Source organism: Podarcis liolepis, assembly GCF_965112155.1.
Source record: "Podarcis liolepis genome assembly, chromosome: 10".
Classification (NCBI taxonomy): Eukaryota; Metazoa; Chordata; class Lepidosauria; order Squamata; family Lacertidae; genus Podarcis; species Podarcis liolepis.
Window position 1 is genome coordinate 38,707,265 of NC_139562.1, and position 21,742 is coordinate 38,729,006.

Consider the following 21,742-nt stretch of genomic DNA (forward strand, 5'->3'; position numbering starts at 1 on the left):
CTTAGCCCTCTGAATACTCATGTCAAGGTGGTGGGAGCAATGATAAAGATGCTCAGTTATCCAAGGGGGAAATGGTAAGATAAGAATTCCAGGGAAGGATTATATGTGGGATGGTGTGAGGGGTTAGCACGGTTGGGTCATTGCCAAGGCACATTGTCCAGGAATGACCCCTCAACCTAGAGTCTTCTGTTGCTCCACCTCCTTGGTGTTGCTACCTTTTCACCTACCCTCTCTAAGTAAATAAAAAGTTTGAGGTGAAGAAGTATTTTCTGTATGCCTTGCCTTCTCCCTCTGGGAGGTGGCATCGATTCATTCCTAGGGGGAGAGAAAAGCCAATGGGCACAGTGTTGGTATGTTCCTGCCTGAGACATAACAACATATAGTGCCCAAGTCATGGAGCATAGTATTCAAAGCCAGCTAGGTTTTTTTGGCACCTGAGGCAGAATATCCCTCTCTGTAGCAACAACAACAATGTTGGCTGCCATTTCATGACAGCCAAAATCTGCTGGCTAATGCAGTCACTTCTGTCTTCCTAATGGCAGGGCTGGTTCTCAATGGGCAGAGGCAACACTGCTGCCAAAGTCAATGTAAAATCTGAAACCAGCACTGTTCCCTCCAAAAAAAAGAGAGAGGACTTTTGAAGCTTTTTCAAAAGTATTATACAACAAATAGAGACACAGAGCTTTTTGGGTTTCCATGCCTTATTCAGAATGCATTCCATGTGTCTAGTAGTCTGCCTTAACCAACACTGCCTAAAATGTGCATTGAGGTTGCCATGGAAAAAAGAAGGAAAATCAACATTTCAATGCAGAACCTCCTTTGAGATGCTACAGCCAAGCAGTTTTCACATCTCTTGAGAGAGATGGCTACAATATACATACATGAAGCATGGCTTTGAGGTGTATTGAAGAAGACACTTGCATGGGAGGTAGTTCTGAAATGTACAGCAGTACCTTTCCTACAGTCTGGATTTGTTTTTTTGGAAACACATTGTGTTCTTGTTTCAAAGTTGTGTTTTGGATCTGTACTTCATGGGCAGAACTCATGTTCCATGGGAAAATAATTCTAATATATAATATCATTATATTCAAATAAAAATGGGAAAGTTATTAATCTCCCCGGACATCTTAAACAACATCAATGTTTAACAAGCTGTCTATCTATCTGACTGTCAATGGAATTTAATTCTGCTCCCCCCTCCCCCCAAAAAATATTGTTATCTTTTCTTAACTTTTGGATGATCTTATATCTCAGCTTGATAAGCAGAGATACAAATTAACCTTCTGACTGTGTATTCAGCACAGCCCCTTTTTTCTTCCTTGGTTTTAGCCAACCTCTAATTAACCAATGTTTCCTATTTCATCCAAATGAGGACAGTATAGTTAACAACTTTTCAACAAGCCAGGATGTTAAACTCTGCTATGAGGTTGACTGAATATACCAACTTGCTCTGAAGCGATTAATCATTGCTTCTGAATTTGGAAGAAATGGGGAAATGTAGTTAATTGGAAGCCTTCCCAAATTGTTTGCCAAAAAATAATAAAGTGTCTGAAATAACAAAAAATGTATCGATATTTCAGTTTAATAAACCAATATATGATTATCTAAACACATACAATGTGTTCCTGATCCACATCCTGTACATTAATCCTCCAGTTTAGCAAGTAATATATGCACATATTGACAGTGCAGATTCAGAATCACATATCTGAATACATTTCTCTATCCCCTATCAAGTTGGATGTATACTGTTTTTGATGCAAATGATAATGCTTGATTCTACCTGAAACCACCTGCACATGCTTATAACCAGGCTAATAGGGACTAATCTACATATATTTGCAGTGTAAGGATGTGTTTTTGTCCCTAAACCCCTCCCCATTCCTCACACTAGCTTCTGAATTGTGAATGTCTTGCTTTTTTCTGTTTCCCTACCAACTGCTAGGATGGAGACAAACAGTTAATCAGAGAAACAGCCACACATCAATTAAACTCAGAGCGATACGTTCACACATTTAAAGATCTGTCCAATTTCTCAGGATCAATAAATGTTTCCTACCGCTATCTGGCTGGCACACCTTTGCTAAGAAAAAGTAAGTATCTGAACATTTCGATTTCATTAAGTAAAGCAAGATTTTTATCTGACCTAATTGCAGCAAGCAGAGAAAAAACTGCAAGTTGGATGTTGCTGCTTAGTAGAGTTGGGAGAAAGAAGCTTTAACTCAGTATTCAATTGATAAACTTTACTTTCCCACAGAATGTGTATGTCATATGTGCAGAGTGCATGAACACGAAAAGGAAGAGGCCTTCATAACCCCCTAAGTTGTGGCACAGTTTTAGGAAGGGCATAGAATTGATACTTCGGTGGCGTTAGTGATGAGCAAATATGCCAATTTCAGTTTCTCATTTTTCCTTTAGGTCAGTTCTCCACATGTCTACACCAGTTTGTGATTTATTTATTTTTAAACACCTCATGAGAAATTAATTCAACATTTGTTTGATGTGAATTTCTCTTACTATGCACATTTTATATGCATTTTCCCATAATATACACATTTTTGCAAAGTGCTTTTTCCGTAATGTGATGTGTTTTTGTACATTATTTTCACTAATATATGTATCTATATGCACACTTTACCATTGTATTTACATTTTTGTACACACTACATGGTGTGAGAACTGCATTGCAAAATTCAGAGCAGCACAATTTCAAAGGATAGCTGTGTTCTGGTTCACACGTTGTTTCAGAATATGCCTGTTTTTTTAGTCTTTGAATACCCATACAAAATGAATATGGATCAATTTTCTCCGACCAACCCAAAATCTATGTTTTAAGCTATTTTTAAAATCTATTTATCTAGCTATGGTTCAGGATATTTCAGGAGCATTGAGTTAAACAGTGAAGACTTCAGCAGAGCTTAATTCTCCCACTGACACCAATACAATTTAAAATGCATGAGTATGACTGGATCAGAGTCCTTGCTTTATTTCCTTTTTAAGTACAAAAGGGGGAGGGGAGACATTAATTTGCCATTTATTCCCTAATGGATGGAATTGTAAACAGTTTGTGAGCCATAACTTTAAAATTCCCATTCCCCAAACAGAGTGTATAGCATTAATATTGTAAATATATTGTTTTCCTGCCAGGATCTTTGTACACATGCCTCCTGGCTTTTAAGTTTACATCTCACACTACGTCCTGCAGTTAACAACTGATGTTTAATGCAATAGCCTCTATGTGCTCCCAATACATCTTTCTGGAGAAAAGGTATCAAGATTAGCCAATATATATTATCCTTAAAGCAATCAAAAATCTTCACAATTATATGCATTCAGGAGAGCTTTTACTTTGTAAAAAAAAATCTCTCCCACCCACCCACCAGACACACAAAACTAGGTAGTTTCAAAAGCCATTTATGATGTGATATTGGGGTGGGATCTGCTATCTAAAAGGGGGGAAAGGCAAAAGGCCTGCTGGCCATATATTTCCCATGGCCTTTGTGATTCAGGTAACTTATTTTGAATAAAACAGCAACTCAGGATTACAGCTGTAAAAGATTAAGTAAAAGAAAATAATAAGGGAAAATTTGATAAAACCAAGGGGCAGGATTTGCGGAAACAAATTTGGGAATTGGGATGCAGAAAGGGGAGGTATGGGGAAGTCGGTGAAGTAAGGTTTAAGAAAAAAGGATTTGAAATTATACATGTTTGTTTATGTGTTTGTTTGTTTGTTTGTATTGTGTAATGTCTGTGTTTATAAAAATTGTGAAAAACCAATAAAAATTTTATTAAAAAAAAAGAATAAAACAGCAACTCTGCTTTTATCTTGTAGAGATAAAAGGTGAGACCAGTCATGATGGCTATGCTCTGTCTCCACAGCTGGAGGAAGTAATGATTCTGAATACCAGCTGTTGGAAACCATAAGAGGAGAGGGTGCTGTGGTGCTTGAAGCCTGCTTGTAGGTTTCCCACCGGCAGCTGGTGGGCCACTTTGAAAACAGAATGCTGGACTAGATGGGCTATCAGCCTGATCCAGTAGGCTCTTCTTTATGTTCCCATGTTCTGACAATATTTGTAGTCTCTATTTTTAAATATTATTATTATTATTATTATTATTATTATTATTATTATTATTATTATTATATTTGCTTCTCCTTTTCAGGATATCTTACTATTGGACTCTCCTCTGTCAAAAGGAAAAAGGGGAATTATTTGCTGGAGACAATCAAGTCCATCTTTGAGCAGTCAAGTTATGAAGAGCTGAAGGAAATTGCAGTAGTGGTCCACCTGGCAGAGTTTGATTCATCCTGGTGCGATGGGATGGTTCAGGATATTTCACAGAAATTTGCCCATCATGTGATTGCTGGGAGATTAATGGTGATCCATACGCCTGAAGAATACTACCCTGTATTGGATGGCCTTAAGAGAAATTATAATGACCCAGAGGACCGAGTGAAATTTCGTTCCAAGCAAAATGTAGATTATGCTTTCTTGCTTAACTTTTGTGCTAACCTTTCTGATTATTATGTGATGCTAGAAGATGATGTTCGGTGCGCAAAAAACTTCTTGACTGTTGTTAAGAAAGTCATAACCTCACGAGAAGGAACATACTGGGTGACGTTAGAATTTTCAAAGTTGGGCTACATTGGGAAGTTGTACCATTCCCATGATCTCCCTCGCCTGGCTCATTTCTTGCTGATGTTCTACCAGGAAATGCCTTGCGACTGGCTGCTGATACATTTCCGTGGGCTGTTGGCTCAAAAGGATGTGATACGTTTCAAACCATCTCTCTTCCAGCATATGGGATATTATTCATCCTACAAGGGTGCTGAGAATAAATTGAAAGATGATGACTTTGAAGAGGATTCATTTGACCTTCCTGATAACCCACCTGCCAACCTGCACACTAACATGAATGTATTTGAAAACTACGAGGCAAGCAAGGCATATAGTAGTGTCGACGAGTACTTCTGGGGCAAAGCTCCCTCGACTGGAGATTTCTATATGATCGTCTTTGAAAAACCTATTAAAATTAGCAGAATTAAAGTTGTCACAGGGACAGAAGACCGGCAAAATGATATCTTGCATCATGGGGCTCTGGAAGTTGGGGAAAAAATTGTTGGTGGCAAAAAAGGGAGGCAATGTACTACTTTCTTGCGGCTAGGGGAGTTTAAAAATGGAAACTTTGAAATTACAAATGTGGAGCACAAAGTTCTTTTTGATATTAACTGTATGAGAATACTTGTTACCAAAAGCCAAAAGGAATGGTTGATCATTCGGAGCATTAGCATATGGACTTCACAGAGCCCAAGTCAATAAGGCAAATGTACCACAGTAGGTTTCCCCCTTCCTTATAAGGGAAGCTGGCCCCATCGTTTGAATCCCAAAAATGGTGCCACTCCCTAAATGACTCCACCCAACCTGATTTTTACTAAAGACATTGTCAATCTGGGAAATCATAAAACAAACAAAAGCAATCTAGTTTTTACTAGTTCAGTCAGGCAATATACAACTACTAGTTTGATGGAATGTTTGAATTTTTTTAGGAAGTGCAAACAAGTTCTTGTTCATCTCTCAAGCTCCAAATCCTCTTCTCTGTTGTTTTCATCTCCCCTCTGGGGGAAAATCCGATGTACTAAACAAAGCAAGTGCTGTTTCATTATTTAAAGGTTTTGTAGGCCTGTGCCAGTATATTGTCAAAAGAATTTGACTCCATCGTATCCACATAAAAATTAAAAATGTAATGGTGGTTTGTGTTTGTACAGTGGTTGGTGGTTTGTTTTGTTTTGAAGAAAGTTTTGGTGACAGATCTCCTGTTAATGAAGGTGGTAATCTCTACTGTATGAAAGTAGTGTTGATACCCTTTGCAACTTATTTAAAATGAAAATACATGCTCTGCTATAAATCTGTAATGCTCATTCTGTTCACCTCAAGTTCTGTAAACTAGTCTTGATCTCAGTCACCATGTATGGTCCTACCATGATTCATTACATTGAAATGATGCACCAATTCAATTTTATCTGCCTTTAGGTTCATTCCCCAGTATTCAGTTTGAATTACGGGAGTAGCCTTTCTGTTTTGCATTATCCATCGTATTATACTTTAGGGTTCTTTTTGGTCTTCATATTCAGCACAGAGGAGGCTTAGATATGTGACAGCTGCAGAAATGCAGACAATTCTGTAACCTACAAGGAAGATGTGGAGAACCTTTGCCCTCCAGATGTTGCTGAACTCCAACTCCTATTAGCCCCAGCATGCATGGCCAATGCAGATGGAGGGCCATAGGTTCCCTATAGGATTTGATGTGCATATGGAGCTCCAACCCTAAGAGCTACTAAGTCAAAGTTATTGGGGGCTGCAATATAAGAGGGGCAAAGACAGCTGTAGGAAAGAAGGCCATCCCAGCCTTGGGGCTGGGTCATGGTAAAGTGTGCTACTAAAGTGAACTACTAAAGTGATCTACTGAGTCCTGTGAGCACAGAGGATTCCTGTAGTGCTATGCATTGTAGCCAGTAAGAACAACAAAAGAGACTACTATTGCACAGCTCCATTTCAGTTCAGTGAGTCTTTTCCCCTTTGCTCTTCTTGTCAATGGAAGACCTATCAGTAGGTGGGTTTATGACAAGGAGCTCTTTTTCATACAATACCTTTGCTGTATTACCATGTGAGATATTTCCAATCATTTCCCCAGCCATCCAGATCAACTTTTCCTTTGCAGTTGTTGTTTTTTAATTAGAAATCTGTCATTCACTGCTGTTTCCCCCGGTGTGAGCTTTTTGTTATTTTTGTGGTTGATTTAATCATTATGAATAAGTCAACTTTGCACACACACACCCGCCCAATGGAGCAGGTGTCCCCAACCTGGTGCCTTCCAGGTGACTTGGGCTAAAATGTGCATCGTCCTTCTTATCAGCTTCACATGGCATGCCAGCTACAGTGTCCTCTGGATGGAGATAACCTAGCCATGGTAGTCCGTGCACTGCTGACCTCAAGACTGGATTACTGCAATGTGCTCTGTGTGGGGCTACCCTTGGACCTCCTCCAGAAGCTCCAGCTAGGGTAGAATGCAGCAGTTAGATTTCTCATAGGAAGAAATGGCAGACAGCGTGCAACCCCTTTCTAAATCACCTGTACTGGCTGCCAGCAGGCTACCAATCCAGGTTGAAGGTTCTCATATTAACGGTTTAGGTCCAGCCCTTATATTCCAGCTTGATCACTGAGAACACCCGGAGGAGAACTCTTAGTTGTTACAGAGGCCCAAGTGTCCTCAACCAGGTCAAGCATTTAGTGTTGCCTGTCTCATGCTATGGAATGCTCTTCCAGGGGAGATTTTTGCAGGCACATTCTCTATTTTATGCCAAAAGTCAGGTTAAATTTTGTTAATGATTCTTTTGTATTGTTTTGATGGTACGTTATGTTTTATTGTATTTGTACATTTTGTTGTACACTGCCTTGTTTTTTTACATGAGATGGCAGTACATCAATACTTTTCTAAGTAATAAACAGATATCTGACCATTGGCCATGCAGCCTGGGGATGGTGGGAGTTGTAGTTCAAAAATATATGGAGTGCACCAGGGTGGGACATGCTGGTGCAAAGCATGATAGAAAACTCTTGCACACTATAACAGTTTTGCTTTGGAGATACAGTTGAAAAATAGAGCCACACTTTTAAAACACTACTTTTAAATCTTCAGTCCTCACTGCAGTTCCCCTCATGAGGGTCCCCTCCCCCCTGACCACTTGCAGCTTTAATGTATGTAAAGTGTACCTTGTTTTGCTTTTGTTTTGTTTTACAGATTTTTTTTTCTTATTATAGCAGTACATTAATACTGCCAATAATATACAGATAATAAATTAATAATATAAACAGGAGCAAGAAATAACAGAAACTGCAACTAAACATCATCTTCATTTTTCATTTATATTTGAAGAAATGAATAAGTGTTCTAGGCTGATAGTGTAAAAAATGTACAGTTGCTGTCAAATTATGATGGTTCTATATTCCACTAGGAATGTTTTTATCTTGATAATTGTAGAAGGTTCATTGAAAATGAGAAACAAGAAGCATATTTATACTTTCCAACACTACCTTCATAAAAATTTCATTTGTAGTTTCTTACCCTCCTCCCAATATAAATTCGTGTGCTTTTCCATGGACGATCTAGGGCATACAACAAGGAGACAGAATGACATAATATCTAGTAGTTTGGTACTAAAAATGAAATGTTGTTGCTACATCTCTGGCTACAATCTTGTGTATTTACTTTTAACAGATTTGGAAAGCTCACCTGAGACCTCTTGAGTTTCCCATTCCCGGCTCCAGCCTCACAGCAACCCTATTAAAAGAAACTTCTAATAAGCCACAATCTTTCAGAATGTGGCTCAAACCTGCTTGCTCTCTCATCTCTTGACTTTGCCTAGCTCTGCCTTGCATCCTTGAATTTGAATCCCTTCACTGTTTGCTGGTGTTCTCCTCTAGGGATGTGTGAATCTGCCAATTTTGGTTTCAGATTCTCATTTTCCCAATCGTAAATTCAGTTCTCCACATATTCACCTTTGACAATGATGATAGTGATGATAACCTTATGAAAATTCATCAACAAATTTCTCCTAATATATAGTTTTTTGTATGCTATTTTGCCTAATACACATTTTCACAAAACATTTTTTTCCTAATACAGTATGATGAGTTATGTATGTTGCTTTCCCTAATATATGCATTTTTAAAAAACCTTATATGCATCATTGTACATATGACTTTGCTGGATATTGCACTGCAAAACTGGGAGAAGTATATTGTGTATTGTTAGAGAAAGTGTAAGTTAGGTAGGTTCACTTTTAAATGGAAAGTGAATTGAATTTCTCCCCATTCCATCATTCTGTTTCATGCTCAGGGGCATTGCTGGATATTAAAGGCACCAGCTCATAGGACAAATCTGCATAAATGTGTAGAGTGCCTCTGTGGAAATTAAGGTGCGGGTGGAGGCTGCAGTCTCACTGGCACTGCACTTCTGCAGCATGCCCAGCTGACCTGAAAGCAAAGTAAAACATTATTTTTCAATTCCCAAAAAAGCAGAGAAGAGGGAAGAGATCTGAGGCTGGTGCATAAAAGACTCAGAGAGGTCAGGCTCTCTGGGCATCCCTTTAACAACACCTCTTCTGATGCCCTTAACATTCTCCCCCCCCCCTTGATCTAGCGATGGCATTCAACTCTTTCTCCTGGCTTGCTGAGCCGCTCTGCATATGCATTCCCAGTGCACAGATGAAGACATCCCCGAAGAAACCCTGCATTTACAGAAGTTCTGTGTGAGAAAATTTGGCTCAAGTTAATCGGCCGTTGGGATAGTATGGATGGAAGACACTTTAAAAATTAGTCCATATTCCTCTCCCCGACTGTTTTTGAGTTATCTTTCAAAGATAAGTACATCCGACATTTTTTAAAAAAACAAAACAAAACACCAAACTGCAGCAATATTTCATTTTATTGAGCTTGAAGCAGTTGTCACTGTGCATGAACTGTGAAATTGGCATTTCTGAGCCCGGTGCTGGAGGTGGTCTTCATCATGACAAGTGATGTCAATTGTGACAGCAGCAGTGATAAATCTCTATGGAAGCAACAGTAAATAACTTCCATTCTAATATTGATTTAACTGACAGAATGGAAGACTGTCTTCATTACTTGAAAGTTAAGTCTTCCTTGTTTCTATTATGGTGAAACTAGAATGTGTACAGGATTTCCACAAGTTGAGCTGTGGGTGCAGGTGCATAGGCTGTACCTGGAGCACTGCCAAGGGAGGGTGAGAATGGTCCTTCCCTGGCAGAAGGAATTAAAAAAGAATGAAGCCCTCTTAAAGGTGGGGACTGGGGTGTCATGTGTTCATAGAACTTAAGGTTGAGGGCATCATCTCAGTGGCAGGCTCTGACCCCTGCCCTACACACATTCTAACACATTTCTGCAATATGCCCATGTGTCCATAGAATCATAGAATTGAAGAGTTGGAAGAGACCCCAAGAGCACTAATTTCTTTTGCTGCTGCATCCCACTGTTGACTCATGTTAAGCTTGTCGTCTACTAAGACCCCTAGTAAACCCCTAGTAGACAACAAAATGAGGCCAAATTAGAAAAATATATGCTAGAGTAAAATCCAGGTATACGTCTCAAAATGTGCGTAGTCCTACCTGAACAAATGACAATATAGTGATTCTGCTTCCCAGAACCAGGGAGAAGAAACTATTACAGCTACACTTTGCTAGTTCTGGACAGTCTCTGAATTGAGCATAAGAACACCACCAGTTTATAAAATCCAATCTTCAATAAGATGCACCAGAAAGGGTCTGGATGTTTCTAGACTACAACAATTTAATTATTAGTCAGACATTCCTTGTATGTTATCCCCTTTATCTTTTGGGCACCTAACTCGGGCATAAACCTTATTTCTTCACTTGCATCTGTGCCCCACTCACACAGAAAATCAGCAACTCATGTCATTTATATATGTTCTGTGTATTGGTTCTAAAGGATGCAGCTCATGTCAAAAGGGATCTAACGAATAATGGTTCTTCAATCAGCTGCTACTCATGGGGAAGGAAGCAAAAAAATCTAACTGGTGCAATAAATAGAGGTTGTGGAGGAGACCACTGCCTGTTGGCCTTCTCAGACACACCAGTTCCACCGTATTATCACTGCCTATTGACTGAAACACCAGCAGTTATTGGGGTGGTGGGGTGAGGACCGGTTATCTGAAACTGCAGTAAAATGATTTATTTTAACATTTATTTTAAAACCCAGGAGACAAAGGCAGCTAGCTATATTTTATCTAATTTAGGATAGCATTGGAGCTGCAATATATTAAGTCAGGACACTGGTCCCTTTGCTCTATATTGCCCACAATGCCTAGCAATGGCTCTCAGGAATTTGAAATCAAAGGCTAAAGCTGGGAAATGATGGCAGGGATTGATCCTGGACCCTTCTGCATACAAATCACATGCTCTCCCTCTGTGCTATGACCCATTGCATTTCATTGTGCTATTGACTGCAACCTATGTACATGACCCATAGCTCAACTGCAGAAAGCAGGGCTGCAGGATGCCATCAGAATCTGGGCACACCACACAGTTTAGCTATATTACATGAGATGACCAGACAATATAACTGCTGTGTGTATGTCAACCCCTTCACCAATTTCTGTTCAATAAGTAACATCTGAATAGACCTATTCACCCTGCAAAGATTATTCTCCATAAACTTTATGGCATAAACAATTTTCAAATCTGGAGATATATTTTCTGGTTGGCTTGTTCCTCTCTGGATGAAAAATTCATTTTTTGAGTTCGATTCGCTTCCCAATCCTCAGCCCATTAAAGCAAGCACAAAAGATGATTGTACCAATACTCCCAGGAATGTTGTGGTCATCTGTGCTTGCAAATGTGTTGGTGTCATTTGCATAAAGTTGGTAAAAAAAACCAACAACATTTAGTGGGAAGAATGCCTGTCCTGAGCAAACATGCCAACAGGAAAAGAAATCAAACACAGCACTGTATGTAACTGTAAGGCTGTTTCACAAGGGTAGATTATTCATGTGGCTCCAAGAGGTAGGAACCTCATAGCTTTCTTCTCATAAATCCTGCTAACTTTTGTGGGTGGTTAGGCAAAGGCCTTTTAAAAGCACAATGTCCCACTAAATAAATGGTCTAGTGAATAGCACTGCAGCACTCCAGAAAGCTTCTCTTTCCCAAAGAGAAGAATCTCTGTTTGATTTCTCAAATTCCTTCACAACCATCCACCTCTCTAATCCCTGGTCAAACAAGGCATTTTAAATACCTTCTGGAGGCTCAAGTTCAAATGCGCCTGCAATTTCTCTAAATTAAAAAAAATAGCCACTAAGTTTAAATCAACACACATCTAAATATACATAAAAGGCTAACTATTTTTAAAATTACCTTCTATAGTAACTGGCTAATTTTATGGCTAGACATAATTCTTAAACATACTGCCATTCTTCTTTGTCTCATTGCCCATATTGGTGATGAAGGAACCTGATCAGAGAAGACTAAATATTATAAGCTTGTGTGGAAAATAAAGGAAAACAGTCTTAGAAATGCAACATGAGTCTCTCTGTGTGTACACACCACATATTCCAAACACATCCCACATTGGCACAAGCAGTACACAACATACCAAGATGTAATAAGTCCATTTAATCAAAGTCATGTGTAATTGAGTGAGTTTACAGTCACACAGTGAACTAAATGTCCCATGCTTGAAACAATTTTGTCAATGCATTTAAACCATAAATGGCAGTTATTTATTAGCTTGTGTGGGAAATCATATACTGTGTTATTTGGGAAGCTGGCTATAATTTTCTATATTTGCTGCTTCCCGTCAAATGCTGAAGCAGTGTCCATTTCTTCTGAGTACAAACAGGGGTATGACAACTATTGTGTCTATTGAAATTAATTCATATCAGTTGTCAAAAATTCTGGTGCAGTATTGATCCAAGATGGGGGGGGGATAGGGTTAAATATGCATGACATTTTGCATTAAGGAGGGTGCTGCCAGCTGGACAAGTTCTGCTTGCAAATGGTATGAAACAAATCAGAGCATTGTCCATTCTATGCTTGAGTGCAATACTGTTATTATTACTAGACAGATATTTCCTTTGGATCATAAAATGCCCACATTGGTTATTGTTGGATAGAGTTTCAAAAATATCTTATACACTGTTTTGAAGGGTTAACAATGACATCAAATAGATTTTACTTATTCATTTACATGATTTCTAATTTACACCTTCAACTAAAAGGACAGCTAACAGAATTATAAGTGGGGGGAAGTACAGGTTGTTGTTGTTTTAAAGATTTATAAACCACATCAAAGCCAGAACCCTTCAAAGTGGTGTACAATAAGATAAAATGTGATAGAATTCCAAAGATGCAGACTCTAGAAACAATGGAACTACTTCTTAAATTTGTTCTGTTAATATTCAATAAATGACTGAATCTCGATTCAAAGGCAGCTTTTTCAAACTATTACGGTAGTTGTTGCAATGCATACAAATTAATACACCAAATAAAAACAACAAACCAAAAGAGCAATTTATGCCAGAAGACTGGCTGAAATATTCATCAGCAATTTCATCGCATGAAAATACAACAGGTTGCCAGGCTACTAGATCAGATAGCTATATATTCTTTGAAGAACTGAACCCTTTCTTTTGACCTATTGCAAGCCTGAGCAATGCTCCTTTCTGCCAGAAGCACCATTATTCTATTAACCCCTCTAAGAAAAAGATGGCTGCTCAGACAGCACTTGCCTTCACCTTGCTTCCTCTATCAATTACCATAATGTGTTCAGTTTTACAAAGCCATGCCCTGGGCAAGTAGAGCTGCTATGTTCAGAAAGTGAAGAGTCACTCAGAGCTGTGAATGTTGCTTTCCTCATCAAGCCAGTGGGGAGAAAAGGCAGCTCAGTTGAGGAAGTAGCTGTGCATACAATGTGTATGCACCCTTGCTCTACTACAAAATGAGAGTACAACTTGTGTGTAGGGCCTAAAGAAACCATACTCTTCTGTTTGCCTGTATTCGACACATGCAATACTGTTTCTGCCACTCTGCAGTTCATCTTCTGCCATTCATCTCACTGCCTGCTGTGGTGAAATTATATAATTTACATAAATAATTATGTAAATTGTGTAAAGTATGTTATCATTACATTATCCCATCCCACTCATTTCAGTGCAAAGAAAATGCAATGTAGATGGCGGGGCATAATCAATGGTGTATTATTTGTTGACAGAAAGCAACATCTCACAAAAATAGAATCTCAGTTTGTAAAACCACTTGCAGAACATAGCTGAATTTTGCCAGCAATGTTATTTTCTTTCTGGCATCCAGCCACATGCCAAGGCACATGTCTTGACTTAATGGGCAAAGACTTGGCCAAGGCAATTAAAAAAAATAAATCACTCATTGATTGATTTAAATTTCTAGACCAGACAACCAAGGTACCCTGGGCAGTGAAACACACAAATGCAATTAAATAAAACAATCACAACATAAATTCCTTAAAGACTCAGAGCTCAGCATAAAGTAAAACACAGCTTTTTTAAAAAACAAAACAAAACACCAAAACAAACAAGCAGCATGAGATTAGTGTAGATAATAGCTTGGGAACCAGGAATGGGGGCGGGGAATTAATGTCAAGATCTAAAATGCACATAAAAATATGACCAGAATTAAAGACTTGGAAGAATACAAAGATTGCAGAATTCTCGCCAATTATTCTCTGCTTGTTTCCTTCTTTTGGTGGTGGCCAGTGCCCACTACTGTAGCTTGGAATGATGCAAGATATTGAACATTGCGGTGGCAGTAAAATGGTGGTCAGGGAAACTTTTTAACAGCATCCCAACTTGTTGTAGAATTCACTCTAGAACCTCAGTATTTTACTGAGGAGGGATTAGACAAATACACGGGGAATTAAGTTATCAATGGCTGCTAGTCACAATGGCTGTTTGCTGCCTCCAACAGAAGAAGGTGTAGGCCACGGAATTACTGGTGCTGATGCACTCAGATCCTGTTCAGAAGCTTCCCTTAGGCATCTGCGTTTTCATTGTGAGAGCAGGATGCTGAACAAGATGGGCCTTTGGCCTGATCCAGCAGCTCTTCTATGTTCTTTTTACATTTTCTTCATTGCATGGCAAATCTAGACCAGGTCTTAGGAAAAGGGGCTGAAAAAATATGGATTATATATGTCTGTCAGTAAATGAAGAAGTAACAGGGACTGAATCTACATGCAAAGTACATATCTACAACTATGGCTGCTCCTCCCTAACCTATGTGCTAATCTTCCATTCTTTACTGTAACTGTGAAAGAAGGAACAGCAGGGACAGCTAAAACAATTAGTAAAATTGTTTGACATCTTAACTAACTGTTTATTTGTTTTCTGTTTGTTGTGAAACAGAGACGTCCTTCCATATGGCACAGAGATCTGTCTTGAAAAGTGTGATTTTGCAGCTTCCATGGTGATAAAGTGTCTACACACACACACACACACACACACACACACACAACCTCTCCTTTTTAAAACTCTCATTTCATGATATCAGAGTCCAACACAGTTCCATTTCTCCTTTAGACCAGATAAGAGCAAGAAAAATATAAATCTTCATTTATGTCTTCAGTTTCCATATAGATTTGGGGTGTCATTGTCTTCCCCTCTTCCTCTTTGTTCTTGATCATGACTGTTATTGTCAGGGAACTGCCATCGGAGCATCAGGTGGTGGAGGGACTCAGGGAGGAAGAAAGAGACTCAACAGCTGAAGCAGGGACCAGCAGGGGGAGGAGTGGGTCTCTGAGGGAATGCGAGCAGGAGGGAGGGCTCAGGGAAGCTTCCAGCGAGAACAGTGGGGAGGTATCTGAGTCTCCCATAGGGAGACCCACACCTCGCCGGAAACTGTCACGCCGTGAGTCCAGGAGACGCGTTTCCGTTAAGGAGCTCCTTTGCTGGAAACGCTTCCGCAGACAGCCACTGTCGGACTCTACTAGTGACTAGAGCAGACATGTCTGAGGAGCTCCGTCACACACGGAGGTTTGTGGGGTCGCACAAACTCTGAGGGAGCACGTTTTTACGCACAAGCAGCTAATCAATCCCTAACAGCAGTCCAACAGTCTCTGTACGCTGCCTGTGCAAGAGAAAGCATCATGAGCGAACCAACCGGAACCGGAGGAGCGGGGGCTGGAGCTGGTCCAAGCTTGGAAGATAGATACCGAGCGTTGGAGGTCCAACTGGCGCTGCAGACGGCGAGGCTGGAGGAGAGAAGGGCTCAGGATGCAGACAAGAAGGGGAGAGCCACTCAATTCCCCAGAAAGGTACCAGGATTGGTGCAAAAATTTGGGGGGGACCCCAAGGATTACCATGCCTTTAGGACAGAGATGCAATATGCCATTAATGTGCAGTTTGATGAGTTCCCTGATGAGGAATCGCGAGTTGCTTTCGTAATTGGGCATCTTGAGAAAGGGGCGAGAGACTGGGTTCGACCCCTAATGGCAACGCACAATGACATACTAAAGGACACGAGGAAGTTCTTTCGTGCAATGGATATCATGTTTTCCAGCGATATTGAGGAAGGGGCGGTGCGCAGACAGCTAATGGCTTGTAAGCAGGGAAGTCGATCTGTCCGTGAGTACTGGACTGAGTTTACCATGCTGATTCACAGACTGAGTTGGGATTTATCGGCGGCACCCATTCAAATGCTATTTGAAGAAGGTCTTTCTTCGGCGGTGAAAGACGAGCTGTCACGGAGCCCCAGGGCGGAGTCTATGGATCAGCTGACCAAATCTGCGCTGACCATAGGAGCGCGGCAGGAGGCAAGAGCCTTGGAGAGGCGGGAAGGGAGAGGGGAACGTTGGAAGGAGTTCCGCATTCCAGACATTCCTGAGCCAGCTTTCCCGCCGGCAGAGCCGATGGAAATCGGAACAGCGCGCGCGCGCGCATTTTCAAAAACCAGCGAGGGGGCTAAGAAGGAGGGAAAGGGCCCCCGGAAATGCTATCTCTGCCAACAGCCAGGCCACTTTGCCAGAGTCTGCCCCCAGAGGAAGGAATGGCAAGGGATGGTGGGAGCTGTTGAGGGGGGAGAACAGGGGGGAACGGAGCAGGTAAAAGCCAACGCCTGGTTGCCACAATCGGGGCACTGCAGCCAGGCCAAAGAGCAGTGAAAGTGCCCGTGCCAGAAGCTCCTCGACCTGCTCTAGTGATTGAAGTGTCGCTAGAGCTGCAAAATGGGCACCCCCTAAAAATAAAGGCGCTATTGGACTCAGGCAGCTCCTGCAATTTTATGAGCAAGGAGTTTGCTGCTGAACACCAGATACAGACTATCCCTTTAAGCAACCCCCTGCAGGTGACCACGATTGATGGCAGGGAGTTGTTGGGAGGAGGAGTCAGCTTGCAGACTGTCCCAATGATAATGAGGGTGGCAAGGCACACAGAACTGATAGCGTTTAATGTGGCCACCCTGGGAGGCGCTCCCATTATTTTGGGAATGAGCTGGCTAGCTCTACATGATCCGCTGGTTGGCTGGCATCAAAGAGTGGTGTCCTTTGGTTCAGCACATTGCTTAGAACACTGCAAAGGGGAAAAGGGTTCAGCAGGGGCCCAAGCCACCCTAGCAGGGACTGAAGTAATGGAGAAGGTGAAGGTACCACCACAGTATGCAGATCTCAGCGACGTGTTCAGCGAGAAGGAAGCTGACCAACTACCACCTCATAGACCCTTTGATTGCCAGATCAATTTACTCCCTGGAGCACAGCTTCCCGTGGGCAAGTTGTATGCCATGTCAGACAGAGAAATGCAGGAGTTGCGAGGGTTTATTGACAAGAACCTGAAGAGAGGCTTCATCAGAGAGTCCAAAGCAGCAGGGGGTAGCCCAGTGTTTTTTGTGGACAAAAAAAACGCGGACAAGCCGAGACTTGTATGCGATTTTAGGAGGTTAAATGCAGTGACTGAACCGGTGGCTTTCCCTATGCCCAGAATTGATGATATTTTGACCAGGGTGAGGAAGGGAAAGATTTTTACAAAGCTGGATCTAAGGGGGGCGTACAACCTGATACGCATAAGGAAAGGGGATGAATGGAAAACCACCATGTTTACCCCTTTGGGGGCATTTGAATACCTCGTTATGCCATTTGGATTACAAGCAGGCTCAGCGTGTTTTCAATCTTTTATGAACCACGTACTGGGCCCTTTGCTCTACAAGAATTGCGTTGCTTTCCTAGATGATGTGTTGGTGTATTCGGAGAATGAGGAGCAACATGTGAGAGACGTCAGAGAAGTGTTGAGCAGACTGCAAGCCAACAGGCTGTGGGTCAAACTGGAGAAGTGTCGGTTCCATACCAAGGAGGTGGAATTCCTGGGGTACCGCCTGTCAGACAAGGGATTGGCCATGGATCCCGGTAAGGTACAGGCAGTGCTGGAATGGAAAACACCCAAAACCAAGAAGGATGTGCAGAGGTTCCTAGGGTTTGGAAACTTTTATCGTAAGTTCATCCGCAACTTCGCCCATCTGACGGCGCCCATCACTGACTGTCTCAGCAGTAAAAAGAAGTTTGTATGGACGGCGGAGGCGGAGCGAGCGTTTGAGGAGCTGAAAAGGGCCTTCGCCTCTGAAGAACAACTTCTGCATGTGGATTTACGAAAGAAGCTAAGGGTTGAAACAGACGCATCTGACAGAGCCATAGGGGCGGTGCTTCTTCTGCAGCCGGGGAAGGAGAAGTCAGAGTGGCGACCGTGTGCCTTCTTTTCGCGAAAGCTGAACAAATCCGAGAGGAACTACACGGTGTACGACCGAGAACTTCTTGCTATTCATGAGGCGTTCCGGAGATGGAGGCATCTGCTAGTTGGTGCACAACATAAGGTGCAAGTGTGCACGGACCATAAAAATCTAGAGTATTGGAGAACTGCGCGAGTGCTCAACCAAAGGCAGTTGAGATGGGCCCAGGAGTTCTCCAAATTTAACTTTGAGATTTGTTACGTGCCAGGCCCAGAGAATGTTAGGGCGGATGCTCTCTCACGCAAACCTGAATATTTGGAGGGGGAGGGAGCACCCGAAGAAACCCATATCATTCCAGAGGACCGCTGGGTGTGTGGGGCGACTTTGGTGGGGCAAAGGGAATTGGTAGAGGGTACGGTGCAGGATGCATACGCCCAGGACAAACTCAGGGATCTCAGGAGGGAGGAAGACAAATCCGGTGGTTTTGAGGAGAGAAACGGGGCATTGTATTATAAGGGAGCGTTATATATACCTGAAGGGGAATTGAGGGAGAAGGTACTCAAGCAGCTGCACGATAGCCCCACAGCAGGGCATTTTGGGCAACACAAGACCATGTGGCTGGTTACCAGGGAATTTTGGTGGCCCAAGGTCAGGGAAGATGTGCGGGAGTATGTGAGAGGGTGTGAACAATGCCAAAGAGCCAAGGGGGAGAGGCGGGCGCCGGCTGGTTTATTAGAACCACTGCCCACACCTGAAAGACCGTGGGAAGCAGTGGCAATAGATTTCATGACTGATCTGCCAAGGTCTAGAGGGAAAACAGCCATCATGGTTGTAGTAGACCTGTTAACTAAAATGGCCCACTTTATAGCCTGCTCACATGCGGTCACAGCAGAAGAAACAGCCAAATTGTTTGTAGAGAATGTGTTTCGGTTGCATGGCGCCCCCTTGAGGGTGGTTTCAGACCGAGGGAAACAATTTACTTCCAGGTTCTGGAGGAAGCTCATGAGCTTACTGCATGTAGAGGTTAATTTTTCAACGGCCCGTCATCCAGAAACCAACGGGCAGGCGGAAAGAGCAAATGGGGTTCTCCAACAATATTTGAGGTGTTATGTTAATGACAGAGAGAATGATTGGGTGGAGAAGCTGGCGTTGGCAGAATTTGCCTACAACAATGCAGAGAACGTGTCCACGGGGATGAGCCCCTTTTTGGCTAATCACGGGTGCCATCCCAGAGCCTTCCCAGGGGGGGAGGGGGAGAACTGGAGCGTTCCAGCTGCAGAACAGTTCGTTGAAGAAATGGAAGCGATCCATCGCCAGCTCCAACTCAACTTAAACAGGGCTAAGGAGGAATATAAGAGGCAGGCAGACAAAAACCGAAGGGAAGGTGAAAGCATCAGGGTGGGGGACCAGGTGTGGCTGTCAACCCAAGGGTTGCCGTTCAAAGGAGGTTGTAAGAAATTAAGACCCAAAAGGCTGGGTCCGTTTGAAGTCATGCAGCAGGTCAATCCAGTGGCTTTCAGGCTCCGGTTACCGAACCACATGAAGCTGCACCCAGTTTTTCACAGGTCGTTGCTGTCACCGTATAGAGGAGACAGTGAAGGGAGGGTCACTAGGGGACCAGCAATGGAGGAGAAGGAACACAGCTACCATGTAGCGGAGATCCTCGATTCCAGGTGGAAGGGAGATCAAGTAGAGTATTTGGTAATGTGGGAAGGGGAACCGGAGTCGGAAAACACCTGGGTTAGGGCAGAGGATGTCAATGACGAAGTTTTAATAGAGACTTTTCATCAGAGGTTCCCACGTAAACCTCAGCCTGTAGCGAGGTTCCGAAGGGAATACTTTGCCACCACCGACGAGGAAGAGGAGTTGGAGGGGTTCCCAGATTCTGAAGAGGAAGAGGATTCAGCGAGCCAGGACGACGATCGATGGAGGGAATTGTTCGAGACGTCGGAAGATGAGGAAGATTCGTTTCGGGGTTTTAGCCCTTCACCTCCCAGGGGAGAGGAAATGGGAGGGGGTGAGGGGGGCCCTAGAGGGGAGGTGGATGTCAGGGAACTGCCATCGGAGCATCAGGTGGTGGAGGGACTCAGGGAGGAAGAAAGAGACTCAACAGCTGAAGCAGGGACCAGCAGGGGGAGGAGTGGGTCTCTGAGGGAATGCGAGCAGGAGGGAGGGCTCAGGGAAGCTTCCAGCGAGAACAGTGGGGAGGTATCTGAGTCTCCCATAGGGAGACCCACACCTCGCCGGAAACTGTCACGCCGTGAGTCCAGGAGACGCGTTTCCGTTAAGGAGCTCCTTTGCTGGAAACGCTTCCGCAGACAGCCACTGTCGGACTCTACTAGTGACTAGAGCAGACATGTCTGAGGAGCTCCGTCACACACGGAGGTTTGTGGGGTCGCACAAACTCTGAGGGAGCACGTTTTTACGCACAAGCAGCTAATCAATCCCTAACAGTTATGTTTTTTTTAAAGGCTCAGAGAGCCATAGACAAATCAGCATTTATCTCAAAGATTACAAAGACAGGGTCGGATTCTTTGGGTGTCTGTGAAATAATGCATAGCACTGGCTCTATTAACATGACATATGGTACACATGGATGCGAACATGTATTCCCATTGCCTACTCCAATATATGCCAGTGATTGAAAATATCTAAAGGGAACATATGCACACACACACCACTAAAATATAATCTGGATGTGATCATGCATATCATCACATCAAGGCACTTTCCCCAATATTGTATCTACAGGAATGCATTGCTGTGCTTGACAGTTAAGTGCATGGAAGGAGTGGGGAAAATGTTTTCATCTGAAGACCACATTCCCTCATCAGCAAACCTTCATGCTGTTGGTGGGCAGGACAAGAGGCAAAGGTGTGTGAGGTCAAAGAGGCAACAACAAATGGGCAGATCAATGGATGCAACTCTCACCTTCATTCAGTAGGCTATCCTTTAGCACACAAAAGTCAGAGGGTTCTGCAGCCCTCACTCACATCAAAGCAGGAGTCATCATGACAGCTCAAATACCAATCCCCTGTCTGACAAAAAGCACTTGATGAGGCAGTAAACAGGGCTGGTGAAGACTGTAGTCTAGGGAGAATTCTGGGGGTAAAATAGAGAGGCCTGGACTTGGCTCCAGGACCTGAGGTTCCCAACCCACAATGTATGGGGTCACAACCTAAGCAATGGAGGGGCAGACTTCGGCAATCTTTCCTAATATGGTGCCCTGACCAAGTCCAAATTTTGGTGCCCCCAAATGGATCTTCTCAATTATGGATCTACTCAATTTTGCACCACTTTAGTTTGGCACCCTGTGGGCATACCACCCTAAATCCGGTGCTGAGCAATGGAAGATGCTTGAACCAGCCTTAGGATGATAATGATGATGATGACACATCAGTTCCATTTCTGAGAATCTAGGAAATATGGAATTAAGAACACATTCCTAATCCTTAGACAGAATCCTTATGCAAATGT

General features: G+C 42.6%; 1 protein-coding gene across 3 annotated transcripts in view; it reads left to right on the forward strand.

The window, feature by feature from the left end:
- MGAT4C (MGAT4 family member C) overlaps nucleotides 1-12,507 on the forward strand; it is a 287,250-nt gene extending 274,743 nt beyond the window's left edge. For all 3 annotated transcript variants that reach the window (XM_083463101.1, XM_083463102.1, XM_083463103.1), the window contains 2 exons: nucleotides 1,946-2,093; nucleotides 4,162-12,507. In XM_083463101.1, coding sequence (XP_083319227.1) covers nucleotides 1,946-2,093; nucleotides 4,162-5,318 — 1,305 coding nt within the window. In that variant the 3' untranslated portion in view covers nucleotides 5,319-12,507. The remainder of the gene's footprint in view (nucleotides 1-1,945; nucleotides 2,094-4,161) is intronic.
- The last annotated feature ends 9,235 nt before the right edge of the window (nucleotides 12,508-21,742 follow it).